Source organism: Carassius carassius, chromosome 41, assembly GCF_963082965.1.
Source record: "Carassius carassius chromosome 41, fCarCar2.1, whole genome shotgun sequence".
NCBI lineage: Eukaryota > Metazoa > Chordata > Actinopteri > Cypriniformes > Cyprinidae > Carassius > Carassius carassius.
In genome coordinates, this window is record NC_081795.1 from 14,988,684 (window position 1) to 15,005,284 (window position 16,601).

Below are 16,601 nucleotides of genomic sequence, written 5' to 3' on the forward strand. Positions count from 1 at the left end.
TACGATTAGAATCCTGCCGCGTCCATAGCAACGCTCTGTTTTTCATGGCAATGGTGTTATTATCAAGAAATAACAGACAACACAACTTAAGCACTACAAATTTTATCAAGATTGAAAAAGCAAAAATACGTGTAGCACATGAACACTATTGACTATCACACCATGATCTGACTGCTCTCAATTCACAACAACATGCATCCATCCAATCTACATCGGGCATTTTGACTAAAACTTGATCCATTCCTCATCATCATCATCATCATCATCACAACTATTCCAGAATTCAGCAATAGATTCAAGCAATAATTAAACAAGATACTGACTACTCAACAATCATCTCCCCCAACACTTGCTGTATGAACGCAAACCGTAACTAGCTAATTAAGTTGGTGGCTAAGGAAGTCTAACGTAACATTAATTGCAAGAGAAGAATTAAAACAGCCGATCCCTTGTGTGCAAATGCACAAGACCTAGCCATAATACCAGCAAATCTTAATAAACATAAGTTATCGCGTCTTACCTTTGTGTCAATGGTCTGCAGACCCATGCTGTGTGTACAACAACATCCATTTGTTCTACAGGTTATCACTTTGATATGTTATAGTACATGGCACTAGGATGCAACCTTGTGATATTGTATGAAGGCTAAATGACTTGCTCGTCTATTATACATTCGCCAGAAATTCTGGCCAATCCCAGCAAAGACTAGGTAGCCTCGTTCCCGCTCGTTCACTGTCCATTCCAAACTGTCAACTCATTTGAAAAACATTCTTTAAAAAAAAGAAGCGCGATAGTCATATAGACGGTTTCATCGGGCGCACGCGCCTGGACCTAAGTTAACTTCCGGTCTGTGTTGAAGTGCCTTCTACAAACCCGGTTAAAGTCAAGGCGATGAGTAGACTGAGGGCTCAGGTGGTTGTGCTGCAGGATGTGTTTCCCATACATTTATTTATTTTTGGAAACTCACCACAATTTTAAAACTGATCGATTTTCAAAAAGGCTTCGCTGAATAAACATGAGTAACGTTATGTACTGCACGTTTAATAATAATAATCCCTTACATTTATATGTTTAAATATCAAAACGAGGCACAGGTGTTTTTATATCGCTGTATTTCTTAAGGAAGACTTGCATGTTATATGCCTGATAAAGCAGCGTGTGTGAGCGTACTTTGTTTACAGCTGTTACTGGGGAAACCTCCATTTCTGCGCTTTATGTCTATGCTTTAAAACATCTCCTATTGGCAAAGAATGGATTTGCATTCTCATTAAGTCCGCCTGATCCATGCAGCAAACATATTTTGTTTGTTATCAAAAAATATCTGCTCTAGAGGGACTTGTTGCTGTTGTTATTGATTCTATTTGGAATAGTGATGTGCGGATCGATACTAAAATATCGATATCTCCGATACCAGCTTTGTATGTTCTAGAATCGATTATCTTATCAAAATATCGATATTTCAGTAATTTGGAGCGAATATGTAGTTTATTGAAAATAGAAAGACAGCGGAAAGTAACCACAATTACCCTCGTTTATCTGAATAATGCCAACTTAGTCGGAACTACTTGTTCTTCCGCCTGCCAAGTCATGAGCGTAATATGGCACTGTACAACTGGCTGCAGTGCAGAGCACGCGTCGCTAGTAGGGATGGGCGATACCACACTTTTAGGATTCGATACGATACCGATACTTTTTCTTGCATTTTCATCGATACCGATACCGATACCGTTCATTTCTTATTGGCAATTTTTGTCAGTAAAAATATTATTACATTTAAAAAAAAGATCAATCTTGGTAGAAAAAGCTAAAAGAAAAAAAAAAAAAAAAAAAAACCCCGAATACATCATAACAATGTTATGTTTCGAGCCTCTTTGTAGAAGTAAACATGTAACACTTCACTGAATCAAAAACATGACGTCATAAAGATCATGATAAACTAGGATTTACTTATCCTATAAACCTGCATAACAAAGACAGTTGTTCCCTGAGAAAATGAACTTGGAAAAATGAACTAGAAAACTGTCTGACACCATCACGCTTTTAGTGCACTCAAGATATGTCGTCACACTTTACTGAAGTTTCAGATTGCTGTTCAGAAAAAGTATCATATTCACATTTTTTGCTTTAAGACGATTACGCCTCTGGCTGATTATTTCTCCGGCCTTAGAGAAGAGTCTCTCTGCTGGAACAGACGTTGCAACAGTTCCAAGGTATTTTTTCGCAACTTTGTTCAGCAGTGGAAATGTGGTTTCATTTTTTTTCCACCAAATCAAAGGGTCCTCACTCCTTGGGATCACCTTTTCCTCCATGTATCTTCTCATTTCAATATATGCATCTGTGTTTGCTGTGCGTTTGCTCTGAAAAGCCTCAACCCGACTGTCAAACTCCCGCCATAATCCCTTGGATGATGAACACTCAGCAGGTGACCCTTGTGTCACTTGTGTCACAGTTGATGCAGTCGCAGCAGCTTCATGTCTGGTTGACTGTGTTTCAGCGCAAGCCAGGGCTTGCATCTCTGTGATGATCCGTGATTTAATCATTTCCACATTTGCAGAATCACAGAACACAATGTTTCTGAAGCGAATGTCCAAAAAGGTGCTGACTGCAAGAGTGTGGTTGCGTTCAATGTTCTGGAACCGTCGCTTGCATTGTGCTTCAAGTTGTGAAGCCAGACTGTTACTCTGCCCAGCAGATGCGGTTGCTTGCTGGAGAAGAGAGACCAGAGGTATGACTTTGGAAATTGTCACATACTGCTCTGCTGAAATCTCCTTAGTCGCCTCTTCAAAAGGCCTGAGGACGTCAATGGCCTGCCTGATGTGGGACCATTCTCCATCACTTAGGCACATGTTGTTTCTCCCAAGAAGACAAAGTGCAGTTGTGATGGCTTGTTGTTGTTCATACAGTCTGTCAATCATGTACAACACCGAGTTCCATCTAGTATCCACTGCTTGGATTAGTTTATGCTGTGGCAAGTTCAACTGATTTTGGACTTCTGTTAGTTTGTCAGTCGCTCTGGTGCTGTGGTGGAAGAACCGAACAATAGCACTGCATTTCTCCAAGCTGGACTCAATACTTGTGTCAGCCTTAATGGAGTCCTTCACAATGAGGTTGAGTGTGTGAGAGAAACAAGGAATATGTTTCCAACCAGTTTTACACACAGCAGAGACCATATTGGCTCCATTGTCTGTAACAACTGCATGAACCTTACTGGTGATGCCCCATTCATCAGTTATTTTTGTGAGGAGTTCAGATATATTATCTGCTGTGTGCTGCACAGCTACATGGATTGTTGTAAGATTGCAAGACTGCATCTGCCAGTCCTTGTCAATAAAATGTCCTGACAGAGTCAAATAAGTTTCGGTGGTTCTCGCAGTCCACATGTCGGTTGTTAAAACCAGACTGCTTGCTGATTGTTTGGAGTCCTTTACTGTTTTTTGTGCTTGCTCGTACAGTTTGGGAATTTCACCTGTCATCATGGATTTCCGACAAGGGATCTGGTATCGGGGATCCACCACCTTCATAAAATGCCGGAAACCTTGATCCTCTACCATTGAAATGGGTTGTAAGTCCTTCACAATCATTTTGGCCAGGCCCATTGTGATAGCACGTGCTCTTTGAGACTCACCTGAAAAGGATAAAGTTTTCACGTCACTTTCCAATTAACTGTCATATCTGAAGCTGCAGAAGTTTGTGATATATAATTAATGAAATATGAAATTATGGTTTCCAAATGTAAGAAATCATGTTACAGATTAAAACCAATATCCCAACATCATAGTTTTTAATATTTTCTTTTCAATGGAAAAAATAAAACTGTCATGCAAAGATGAAAAATCCCCCAAATTGTATCTCATATTTTCTTATCTTGTTTTAATACTCTGAGCCAGCAATTTTCAACTTCTGTAAATTCCCCTTTAAGGTGTGGAAATTATTTGAATTTCAGATAATTATTTAAACAAAATATTCAGTAAACATTACTAAAAACCAAGACCTAGGCTAATCAACAACTAGACAGTAACGTTACTGGATATACTTATCCCCTTCACCTGAAGTGTCTGTTAAAATTAGATTGTGATTGTAATATTTATAGACTTTATCACTCCACTGTCAAGTCTGTACCTGGATACACTTGGCTATTTTGCAGACTCTTGTGCAGGGTCTTCTGCCGGACTGCGGGTGGTGCAGGAGACTGGACTTTCACAGCAGCCTCTGCCTGTCTTTTTTCAAGCTCACTGTGGGTCTCGGGGTGCGCCGTCTTTAGATGTTTGAATAAATTGCTTGTGTTGCTGCTGTGGGAAACTTTTTTATCACACACTTGGCACCTTGCAGTGAGTTTATCGACTGGTGAAAAATAACACCACACCACTCTTCGTTTTTTGTCTGCCATATTATATGCTTCTTAGTTCAACTTCTTTCCCTCCGACTCCCGCTTTCGTGCTGGGCTGGTGGCCTTGGCTGGCTTAGCTGTGTGTGTGTGTGTGTGTGTGTCGTTGTCGGCTGTGACGCTCAACAATGACGCTCGCTCATTCGCTCGTCTCCTGTCACGTGACATGGACCAGCTCAATACGCCGCCACTGGTACAGCCAGGGGTGTCCCGGCACATAGTAATTTAAGGAAGTAATCTAAAACAGCTGAAAGTGATACATATTACAATTAGTGATACAATTATAATTTTTTAGTTTATATCGATATTTTTTTAAGGAAATCGATGCCAAATGAGTAGCGCGAGGATATCGATCTATCGATACTACAGGATCGATACGCCCATCCCTAGTCGCTAGCAGCCACTCACACTCAGTCCGCTGCTGGCACATGTTGTTGTTCAGTCACGCTGTGTCAGTCCGGCGGATTGGATATGGCTGAACGCAAGCGAAGTTACGTGTGGAGCTACTTCACTTCCATAAACTCAAACGATGCTGTTTGTGACACGTGTAACAAAACAGTGAGGTACTGTGGTAATACCACAAACCTAATCAAACATCTACATATAAATCACAAGACAGAATATGACGACGTCATGACGAGGCGGTCAGAGGAGGAGGAAAGGAGAGGTACTGGAATTCCCTGAATTCTTAAAACAAATTTGTTTTAGAACTTTGGTTATACATACAGTTTCTATTTTATAAAAAAAATGCTGTGACTCAAATTGAAATGGCTAGTACAATACATAATTAGAGAAGTAGGCCCTACCATAATAACTTCATAATTGTCAGAACCCACATTTTGAAATTTCTATTTAACCATCAGTCAAAACAAATGAGACGAAGAATAATACAACTGAGTATTATTCTACTGATACAATATTATCTGTCTTCTTACCTATCAAATACTTTTCCTGGCAAACGTACTGTAAAGTCCAATGCAGCCTTGTCAATGTAATTTAAATGATCTACTCTGCAGATAACCTTACCTAACTAAATCTGGGCCGGCTGAATTGATGTGCGATTATCTCAGGGACACATTTTACTAAAATAAAGTAAATAAATAAGTAATGAAATAATTAAATGACCAAAATGTCTGCAATAGTTCAGCTTGGAGTAAAATGTGAATCTTTTCAAAGGCAGGCGAGGTTGTGAGCAAAAAAAGGAGCAGACTCAAAGGAAAAACTGTTAATATGTTGTTGTTCCTAAACAAAAACCTGTGAATGAGAAACATTTTGAGGGAAGGTTAAAAATCTTCAAGGGGACCGGATTAACATGTCACTAAACCATAAAGTGTGAATGTTTATTGTTTTATGTTAAGATGTTCAAGCAGGCGTTTTAAGATATACATGCTGCTCAGATGCTGTCAATAAATATGTAAGTTGGCTCTTTTTTTGTATGATAATTCTTCATCAATAAACAAGAAGAACCCATAATATGTCTCGTATTCAGTATGAAGTGACACTTTTGAGTACACTAACATTACTTGTTACTTTAATTTCCCAAACAGTAATTTTTGGGCAAAGTATCGGTATCGGATCGGTATCGCCGATACTCGCCTTGATTTTACTTGGTATCGGATCGGATAGGAAACCAGTGGTATCGCACATCACTAATTTGGAAGTCTACCGGACGTTAAGTTAGGTCCGCAAAAGCGCGCATGCGCAGTAACGTTTGTTTATGTTGTTGCCGTTGAAACCGTCTATAGAGAAAATAATAACAGTGACACGATGACTCCCCCTCCCCCAACCTAGAACGTATCCCAATTTTACAGTTGTTACAGTTTTAATGAACAGAAAAGCGTGTAGCCAGCGCAGCAGCAGAGCTCGAGGTTTAAAAAAAAAAAAAAAAAGTGGTGGGTACAAAATGACCCATAACGAAATGTCCCCCCCGTCCCCCCCGAAATCGACGCCTATGATTATATAGATTTTGTTTGAATGAGCCAGAGTGGAAGGGGGCAGGAGAAAAACACTTTAGATCATAACTGGAGATGGATCAGCGGGTAGCTGGGTAGTTAGCTGACATAAGGTTTATGGATGGGCCATAAATACAGGGCCACAGCAGAACGTGCAGCAGATCCGCTATCATCTCAAGCTGCTTCGCTGAGACAGAATGGAAATTTCTATCCAACATCCCTGGTACCGCCCACCCTGGTTCCCAGGCAACTTCCCATATCGAAGTAATGACCAGTATTTTGGAGAGCACATACCTGACAGTGATCTTTTTTCACCTTTCTACATGTTTTACTATCGACCTTATTTCTGATGTTTTCCAAACTGGTGGGACAGTGGCATGTCAGAGGTGAGTTCAACTTCTTAAGTTGATACAATCTAGGCATAACAAAAACACTTTTCTATAAGATTAATATTTACTATACTATAAGAACACTTTACGTTAACATTAAGTACATGCATCAGGTATCATCATGAACTAGCAATAAACAATGTTAACAGCACTTTTTAATTAATGTATAAAGTATACTATTTTAATTCATCATTGCTAATTCAAGGTAGTTCATAATATTATTCAACTAATATAAAAACATGTATCAAAAACACTACCATTAAAAAGTCAGGTCTGATTTTGGAAAATTTTTGTAAGATTATTATTATTATTTTAAGATATTTACATTTTTATACACCAAGGACACATTAAATTGATGTGACAATAAAAGCATAATGTTACAAATGATTTACATTTCAAATAAATTATGTTATATTAAACTTTACATTCATGAAACAATCCTGAGAAAAACAATTACAGTTTCTACAAAAATATTAAGCAGCACAAGTGTTTTCAACATTGATCATAATAATAAATGTTTCTTTAGCAGCAAATCAGTATAATAGAATGATTTCTGAAGGAAATCACGATGAAGACTGGAGAAATGGCTGGTGAAAATGTGGCTTTGCCATCACATGAATAAATTACATTTTACAATATTTTAAACTGTAAAACAGTTATTTTAAAAGATAAAAAATATTTCACAACATTTCTTTTTTACTGTATTTTTGATCATTACAGCCTTGATGAGCATAAGAGCCTTTTTAAAAAACAAAGAAAAATCTTAACCTCAAATAAGCCATCATGATATTAGACACTATGCTTTCAGAGATTTTGCATACTTAGTTTGCCATATTCTCCCGCACAGATGAGAATGGATAGAGATCGGTTTGTAATCAACCTGGATGTGAAGCACTTCTCTCCAGATGAACTGATGGTCAAAATCAATGATGATTTTATTGAGATTTATGGGAAACATGATGAACGGCAGGTAACAAAACACAAAGTCACTTTCATTTTATTCAACATTTTGAACTTAAATAGTGTTTTTTTTTTTTTTTTTGTAATATTGTGCAACACAGATAAGATATTAAAATAGAATGCAGCTCATTTTCAATTCATGAGTTTCAGTTTAACTGAATTGGCCACTGCTGCAGGAAGTTGAGTTGGAATGAAAAGAAGTCTGTAAAACATTCAAAAATCAAGACTTTCGAACTTTCTAGCAAAATTCCATTTTGAATTTCATATCATTCATTTTTCTTGTTGAATTTAATCAATAGAATTTCAGTTCTAGTTTCTGTTTTCTACCTCAAGAAAACATTTTCACCTGAACTGTAAATGGTGCATAACACTGATAGACATTGTGTTATGACCTCAGTTCGAAGAAACAGTATCTGTCTCTGTTACAGGACGAGCATGGCACTGTGGCAAGGGAGTTTTATAGGAAGTACAAGATCCCATTGGTACAAGATCCCTTTGGCTTTGAGAGGAAGCAGTATTGAAGTGGGATGTTGTGCAGCACTGGCCTCTGTTTTTGACTTCAATAAATCCCCAGATCAAAATACTGATAAATGCTGGTTCAATTAACTCATATTTCAGCATATGTTGTTCATTTCAATGTAAAGTATGCAGCACTTGTTTATTTGTTACTGGGGTCTAAACACACAGACTAAGATAAATGTGTTTTGCTGATGTTGTTGCATTTAATGGACAGTAATAAAGATGACCTTGTAAACTTACATATTTGATGATTGTTGACATAGAATCTGTGACACGGCAAGACAAATGTGCCTCAGTCAATGCCGTGGATCATCAAATTTATGGTTGTCACATGTGGATGAAAACAATCTGAAGTTTGGATTGCTAATAGCAGGGGTGTAGTTGCTGAAATAAATAATTATTTTTGTTTAGTCCACTGTCATGCACAATATGTTTCATATTTTATTTTCAATACCTTAAAGTGCTGTGTTACATCTAACAAGTAAGTGTGACTGTTGCAGTAGCTACTTTCACCATTAAAAAAATAAAATAAATAAAAGTCTAAAAATAAATGGCTGTTTCCACAGACAAGGGCATAGTCTTCTGTGGCCGCCAGATTATTATGTAGCAGTTACAGTATGAATCACATCAGACTGTACACAGTTTGCCTCTTCGTATATTTTGTCATGCACACAATTTTTACTCAGTCATTACGGATGAAAAGGTTTATTTATTTATTTATCAATAAGCCTTTTTAGCTAACAGCATGTTAAAAATCAAATGATAAATATTTGTATTTGAAGATTTTATTCTCTTTAAAAGTCTTATTTCTAAAATGATTAGAATTATATTAAATTGTATCAAAATCTCTCACACTTTTCTTAGTAACTATGATGTTTTAATTGAAAAAATCTAAATAAATTATACATAAATAAATTTTACTTTCTCCAGCAGAGAATCAACAATGGAGTCGTGGCACTCAGAAAAATTCCAAGGTGCCTCAAAATTACTTAATGATTTCAAATAAGACAAAATAACTTTAAAAATTAACTTAACAAATTATTTCTCATAATTTATCCCCTCAACATCTTTGTTCTTCTTTTACTTCCTTTACGTAACGTATACGTAGCAAGGTTTTTGTTGTTGTTGTTTGTTTGTTTGCTTGTTTTGTTTTTAGAAAAATACAAATAGAACAATCAATAGAACAGAAAAAGAATAGAAAGCCTAATGCTTGTGTTAAGAGGTCATTATTTGTAATAAATAAAAATAAAATAAGTAGAAAGAATAGAGAAAGAAAAGAGAATGCTAGTGCTAAAGACTCTTTTCTTTTTAAATAAAATAAGTAGTTATAGAAATAGAAATAGAGGGTCAAATGAAGATGAAAGAGATGTATTTTCAGCCGTTTCTTGAAAATGATTAATGACTCTGCTTGGATTGAGCTGAGCAGGTCATTCCACCAGGAGGGAACAGTTAATATAGAAGTCCATGAACGTTTTATCACAGGTTAAATGCAAAATGTTTTAATACAAGCATTTCATTTAAATGTAGTCTATGCAATATTTCAATTCAAACCTTTAACCCACTCAAACTTTTTGAACGCTAACGTTGGTGTATTTTCTTCAATCAGTAAGACCCTAGAAGAAGAAGAAGATCGTCAAGATAACAAGCCTGCAAGTTGTTAGCATGCGCAGTAGCTGATGTCCACCGTTAGATGTCGCCGCCTCTCGTGCATCAGCTCGAGTCCGCTTCTGACACAGCGCGACTTTTTCCGGTTGGACTCTGAAGACGTGGCTCTGTTTCTTCAGTATTACGAGTTAGGATATATGCTACTGTTAAAACCCCGCATAAGTCACCAGTCTGAGCTTTTGAGTTGTAGAAACAGGTGGACGGGCAGAGTCCGTGACTGAGTCCACTGACGGATCCTCGTCTGAAAGGGAACAGAAATGGTAAGTTACAGTTGTTTTGTTTGTGTGTTTAGCAAGATAGAGCTAGCAGCTAGCGCTATAGCTCATACCTCATACAATCTAAAACTCCATTAATTCCTAGGGTCAATTACTACTATATAATGTCTGTCCCATCTGTTTTTAAAAAGACATCATAGAAGTAAAAAAAAAAAAAAAAACATTGGAAGATAGGCTTTGGTATCTGATACATATAAGCTAAACAGCTAAAGGTTAGCTAGCTAATTAGATGGTCATCAGAATTAATTACAGTTTAAAGAAATGAACAAAAGTAAATAGTTTCAAGTGTCTATATGACAGAACGTTGATATAATAAATGACCTTTTATTTTGTCTTTTTAAAATGATTTAGATATAGATTGTTTATACAGGTAACTAACGTTAACAGGTCGTAGCTAACTGACTTTGACAATTTAGATGTTGACTTGAATATTAATGACCTGATAATAAAACCTATATGCACACATACACACACACACACACACACACACACATATCACACTGCTGTTCAAAAGTTTGGGATCAGTAAGATTTTTAATGTTTCTTAAAGAAGTCTCCTCTGCTCATAATGGCTGCATTTAATTGTCCAATCATCATGAATACTTTAAAACAATAAAATAAAATACTGAGCCCAAACTTTTAAACCGTAGTGAATAAATATTTATATTCGGAATAAATGCTGTTCTGAACATTTTATTCTCCAAAGAATCCTGAAAAAAGGACCCCCCCCCAAAAAAAAAAAATATTATTATAATATTTAAAAAATATTTAAAAGTATATTAAAATAGGAAATCATTGCTTTAAATAAAATATTTTACAAAATGTTACTGTTTGTTTGTGTTTTATACACACACACACACACACACACACACACACACACACACACACACATATATATAAATATATATTGATGATGTATGTATGTTTGTGTATATATAATTTAATTAATTTTTTTACCCAATTTTATAAAAATCATTAGGCATTAAAACAACATGCATTCATGTGTAATATTATTTGTTTACCATTATTCATGCAAATGTTTTCTTTTTGTCTTTGTTTTAGCCAATGTTTTATTGCTATTGCTGGATTTTCCTTAAATATTTCTGCTAAACTTAAATGTATTCTAATTTCATTTTTAGTTTACTTATTTTATTTCTTTTAATTGCCAAAACAGCATTTTCAACAACATTTTTAATCTTTTTATCTTAAAATTCTTTAACGTTTTAAGCGTTTGATATATTTATTTAATTTTATTTCAGCTTCATTTAAAAAAAAAAAAGCGGTTTTAGTTTTAGTTAACCGTAACAACACTAAGATATGCTTTAATTTGAATCTATATTGACTCATTGAACTTAACCTACTGGTCAAAAGTTTACACTTCAACCTAAATTACCATTTGTATTAATTATTATTTTTACAATGTATGTTGATTGTCATTTCTGAAATAGATTTTGTGCTACAGTCTCATTTCTGAATGCCATCAACATCATAATCAAAAAGTCCAGTTGACTTTGTAATTGTGCTTTATGTGATTGTTTTTAATGTCAATAAAATCTTTGCAGGTGCTCTTGGCAGCGGCGGTGTGCACTAAGGCAGGAAAAGCCATAGTGTCCCGACAGTTCGTAGAGATGACGCGAACTCGTGTCGAGGGTCTTCTGGCTGCCTTTCCCAAACTGATGAATACAGGAAAGCAGCACACTTTTGTGGAAACAGATAGTGTGCGCTATGTCTACCAACCGCTGGAGAAACTCTACATGGTTCTGATCACTACGAAAAACAGCAACATTCTGGAGGACTTAGAGACACTAAGGCTTTTCTCCCGAGTGGTAAACATCCTTTTTAATTTTTGCACTTCTTGGATGTGTCTTGAATGAGTGAGTGATTTGTGTTTTTTCCAGATCCCTGAATATTGCAGAGTGCTGGAGGAAAGTGAGATCTCAGAGCACTGCTTTGATCTCATATTTGCATTTGATGAGATCGTAGCTCTGGGCTACCGGGAGAACGTTAACCTGGCCCAGATTCGCACTTTTACTGAGATGGACTCGCATGAAGAGAAGGTCTTCAAGGCTGTCAGAGAGGTCAGATATTCCCTTCAGTATAATGAAACATCCAGAGCTAAATTACTGTCTGCTTTCAATTTGTATTGAACTAACTCTAATTTTCTTGGTTTCTATCAATTTTCCACTTTACCAGACCCAAGAAAGAGAAGCAAAGGCTGAGATGAAACGCAAGGCAAAAGAGCTGCAGCGAGCAAGACAAGATGCTGAACGTGCTGGAAAGAAATCGCCAGGCTTCGGAGGTTTCGGAAGTTCAGGAATGAGCAGCATCATATCAGCCACCATCATCACTGATACAATAGAGCCAGAGAAACCCAAAGTGGCTCCTGCTCCAGTCAGGTATGAGCTGTAACTGTGAACTATGACACATCTACTGTAAATGCATAAGCAAACAGAAGATAATCTGTCCTGTTCCTCTTGTAGGCCGAGTGGGTCCAGTAAAGCGCTGAAGCTGGGTGTCAAAGGGAAAGAGGTTGATAACTTTGTGGACAAACTAAAGTCAGAAGGAGAAAATATAATTGCATCCGGTGCAGGAAGGAAGGCATCAGAGGCATCTAAAGTCCTTCAGCCTCCAGTGAATATAGAGAGGTATTGCAGACTCATTTTATTTAAGTATCTGGCACATTCTACACCATATGCTGTTACCTACACTACCAAAGTTACCTACACTTCAAAAAATTATGCTCAGTAAGGGTTTTTTTTTGAGAGAGAGAGTGAAAAGTGACAGTAAAGATATTTCCAAAAAATAAATAAATGCAATTTTTTTTTTTTTTAATATTATTTTTACAATTTATCACAGTTTCCAGAAAAATACTATTTTTTTTCCAAACAAAATCTGACTTGTGGAAAATAAATAAATAAATTCATTAATTAATACAACCTTTTTCAGTGTTCATAAAATTTAAGAAATATTTCTCGAGAACCAAATCATCATATTCAAATGATTTCTGAAGGATCATGTGACACTAGGGGTGCTCCGATCACGATCGGCCGATCGTTATGCGCATCTCGTCAGTAAAGCCAGTTCTCTAATCAGTGGTTAATTCCATCAGGTGCGTGATTTCACATTGAGCAGCTGTTACTACACAGAGCCGTTGTTAACTGAGAAGATGCGCAAATCCACGTTCATTTTCAGCGTTTATTTGCGCATCTTCTCATTTAACAACGGCTCTGTGTAGTAACAGCTGCTCAATGTGAAACCACGCACCTGAGGGAATTTACTGCTGATTAGAGAACCGGCTTTACTGACGAGATGCGCATTAACGATCGGCCGATCGTGATCGGAACACCCCTAGGCTATGTGACACTAAAGACTAGAGTAATGGCTGCTAAAATTCAGCTTTGTATCACAGGAATAAATTACATTTTAATATATATTTAAATAGAAAACTGGTATTTTACATATTTAAACAATTTCACAATATTACTGTATTTTATTTTTTCTAATAAACAGAAACTTTCAAAAATATGTACAAATCATATCAACCACACATTTTTGAACGGTAGTGTTTTTTCGTATTATAATGTTATTATTTTCTAATTATGCCAATTGTTATAGTTATATAATAGTTCAATAGTTCATGAACTCTGTTTCCCAGCGTACATCTAAGGGTGGAGGAGAAGATCTCTTTGACCTGTGGTCGGGATGGTGGACTGCAGAACATGGAAGTTCTGGGCATGATCACTCTGAAAGTCTCAGATGAAAAAAATGGCCGCATTTCCATACTCATCAACAACAATGACAAGAAAGGAGCCCAACTACAGGTGTGTGTGTGTGTGTGTCTGAGACAGTTCAGCATGTCAAGGTCTCAGCGTGTATTTTGAAGAGGAAGTTGATGACAGTGTGGTATTTTTAGAAAAGAACATTGCACTGGCCGTATGACTCAATATTGTTTCGTTTATTCTTCAGACTCACCCTCATGTGGATAAAAAGCTGTTCACCACCGAGTCCCTGATCGGTCTGAAAAACCAGGAGAAGTCTTTCCCGCTCAACAGTGATTTGGGGGTGCTGAAATGGAGGTTACAGAGCACCGATGAGTCCCTCATTCCTTTAACAAGTGAGTTTTCTCTTGCTTCTGCATAAAGTGTTCATGAATTAAAGTTTTTGAGCTCAAGGTTTTAGTATAACAGCACTTTCACGAACATTTCAATCATGCACGTACCTTCTGTACTCTCAGTTAACTGTTGGCCATCAGAAAGTGGAAGTGGCTGTGACGTCAACATTGAGTATGAGCTTCAGGACGAGGGGCTCGAACTCAACGATGTTGTCATTACTATCCCTCTGCCGTAAGTGCTTATTGAGATCTATCTATATATATATATACAGTACAGACCAAATGTTTGGACACACCTTCTCATTCAAAGAGTTTTCTTTATTTTCATAGTCATGAATTATAGCAACAGTAAAATTGTCATGTCATTATAACGAGAAAACAAACTTTCGTTATGTCGAGATAACGAGAAAATTAAGTCGTTATAATGAGAAAACAAAAAGGAAAACAAATTATAATGCATGGCCGCTTAGAACTTCCGTACTTTTGCCTTCAGTCTGCGGTCCAGCTCACCCCTAAACCATCTCGATTGGGTTCAGGTCCGGTGACTGTGGAGGCCAGGTTATCTGGCGCAGCACCCCATCTCTCTCCTTCTTGGTCAAATAGCCCTTGATGCCTTCAGTGTGACTCCACAATTTTCATAGTCATGAAAATAAAGAAAACTCTTTGAATGAGAAGGTGTGTCCAAACTTTTGGTCTGTACTGTATGTATATATATATATATTGCATTTATTTAAACTGTATGTATAATAATTTTTAACTAGCCAAATACACAAACATGTTCAAAATCCATATCCATAAACAACCTCTGTCTCGTGGGATCATGCAGGTCAGGTGTAGGTGCTCCTGTAGTTGGTGATCTGGATGGGCAGTATAACCATGACAGCAGGAAAAACATCCTGGAATGGTCACTTCCTGTCATTGATGAGAAAAACAAGAGTGGTAGCCTGGAGTTCAGTATGGATGGCAAACCCAACGACTTCTTCCCAATCCATGTTTCTTTTGTCTCCAAGCGAAACTTTTGTGACATTCAGGCAAGTTATGCAGCTATTCATACAACAAAACTGTGCCTATGTGAGAAAGGGAATGACTTCATATTCATTGTTTCCACAGGTGGCCAAGGTGACGTATGTAGAAGGAGGGAGTCCAGTCAGATTCTCCTCAGAGACGTCATTTGTTGTGGATAAGTATGAGATCCTGTAAATGTTTCCTGGTGGAAGATCGTTTTAAGCTGCGTGCCAGCTTAACGGATCAGAGAGCAGGCTGTATGTCAACAGAAAGCTCAAACCATTCTCTGACATGGGCTGCAGTACTTCTGTGTTTCTGTTTGTCTTAAAGGAAAATAATCGGCCTTTTATAAACTGGACCTTCAGCTGCTCAAGTACTAAGTGCAGTCAGCTACACCTGCCAGAAAAGACGAAAGGAAGTAATAATAAAGCACTGCACCTGTAGACATCAAGGGAAGATCAGTGTCATCCTACAGCAGATGCATTATAAGCCCGTATGAACCCTCCAGACACTTCACAGAGATAGATTAAAATTCAAAACTTAAATAATTGTTGCATGGAATTTGTCTAGAATTGCAACCTAATTGATTTCTTTTCAAACCATGTGATCCGTATTGGTTCATTAGCAGTTTGGCTTTATTTCGAATCGTCGCTGGTTTTCTAATACGGAAACAGACCTAACATTGTCGTACCAAATGAATGTGTGGGTGATGAATAAATCAGCTGTGCTTGTGCAATAAGAACTGACTAAATCCAGACTCATACATTTTCATCTCTTTAAAATGACACCTCTGCTGATTAGCTTTTAGGCCATATGAATATCATCGTCTACATCAAAAAAGTACAAATGATATTTGCCTTTTTTTTTTTTTTTCCCCCTTTTTAATTCAGTTTATATTTATATAATACTTTGTTTGAAGAATCTAAACAGAAAGATTTTTCATTCTATGTTGTTTTGTAAGTAATTTTACCCATAATCTGTTTAAATTAATCTTTTTATTCATTGCTGCGTAAATTTGGCTGAACAGGAAAATATATTCTCTCCGGCTTCCCAGATGTTGTCAAGAACTATTTTATTTCTTTTGTATTTCCATAACGTAAAAAAATTGATTTATCAGCGCACACTCAAAGATGATTACGGAACGCCAAGGGGAGGATTACGACATTCCATTCTGCTGTAAAATACTTATGAGTACCTTTAATCAACAATAAAGTCCAATTTAATTCAAGTGTATTTTCTGGGCTCTTTCTGCTTTAATATATGGTTTTGCTTAGAGTTTTGAATACTGTAGCTGCATAGTACGTATATTAGTGATGCAGGTTAGAGTTAGGGGATTGTTTAA

The 16,601-nt window shown here is 36.8% G+C and overlaps 1 protein-coding gene and 1 pseudogene across 1 annotated transcript; both read left to right on the top strand.

Moving 5' to 3' along the window:
- Positions 1-6,444: 6,444 nt before the first annotated feature.
- On the top strand, positions 6,445-8,206 carry LOC132123103 (alpha-crystallin B chain-like; annotated as a pseudogene).
- A 1,711-nt stretch (positions 8,207-9,917) lies between these two features.
- Positions 9,918-16,487, top strand: LOC132122827 (coatomer subunit delta-like). The gene is made up of 10 exons (XM_059533275.1): positions 9,918-10,129; positions 11,706-11,969; positions 12,042-12,221; positions 12,337-12,539; positions 12,624-12,788; positions 13,799-13,964; positions 14,110-14,257; positions 14,378-14,486; positions 15,081-15,285; positions 15,365-16,487. The coding sequence occupies exons 1-10, from the start codon at positions 10,127-10,129 to the stop codon at positions 15,452-15,454; spliced, it is 1,533 nt and encodes a 510-aa protein (XP_059389258.1). The 5' UTR covers positions 9,918-10,126; the 3' UTR covers positions 15,455-16,487.
- Positions 16,488-16,601: the final 114 nt, after the last annotated feature.

Coding starts and splice junctions, on each gene's coding strand:
- LOC132122827 (XM_059533275.1), top strand. Junction 14,487..15,080: donor GTCATTACTATCCCTCTGCC/GTAAGTGCTTAT, acceptor GGGATCATGCAG/GTCAGGTGTAGGTGCTCCTG. Junction 15,286..15,364: donor GAAACTTTTGTGACATTCAG/GCAAGTTATGCA, acceptor TTGTTTCCACAG/GTGGCCAAGGTGACGTATGT.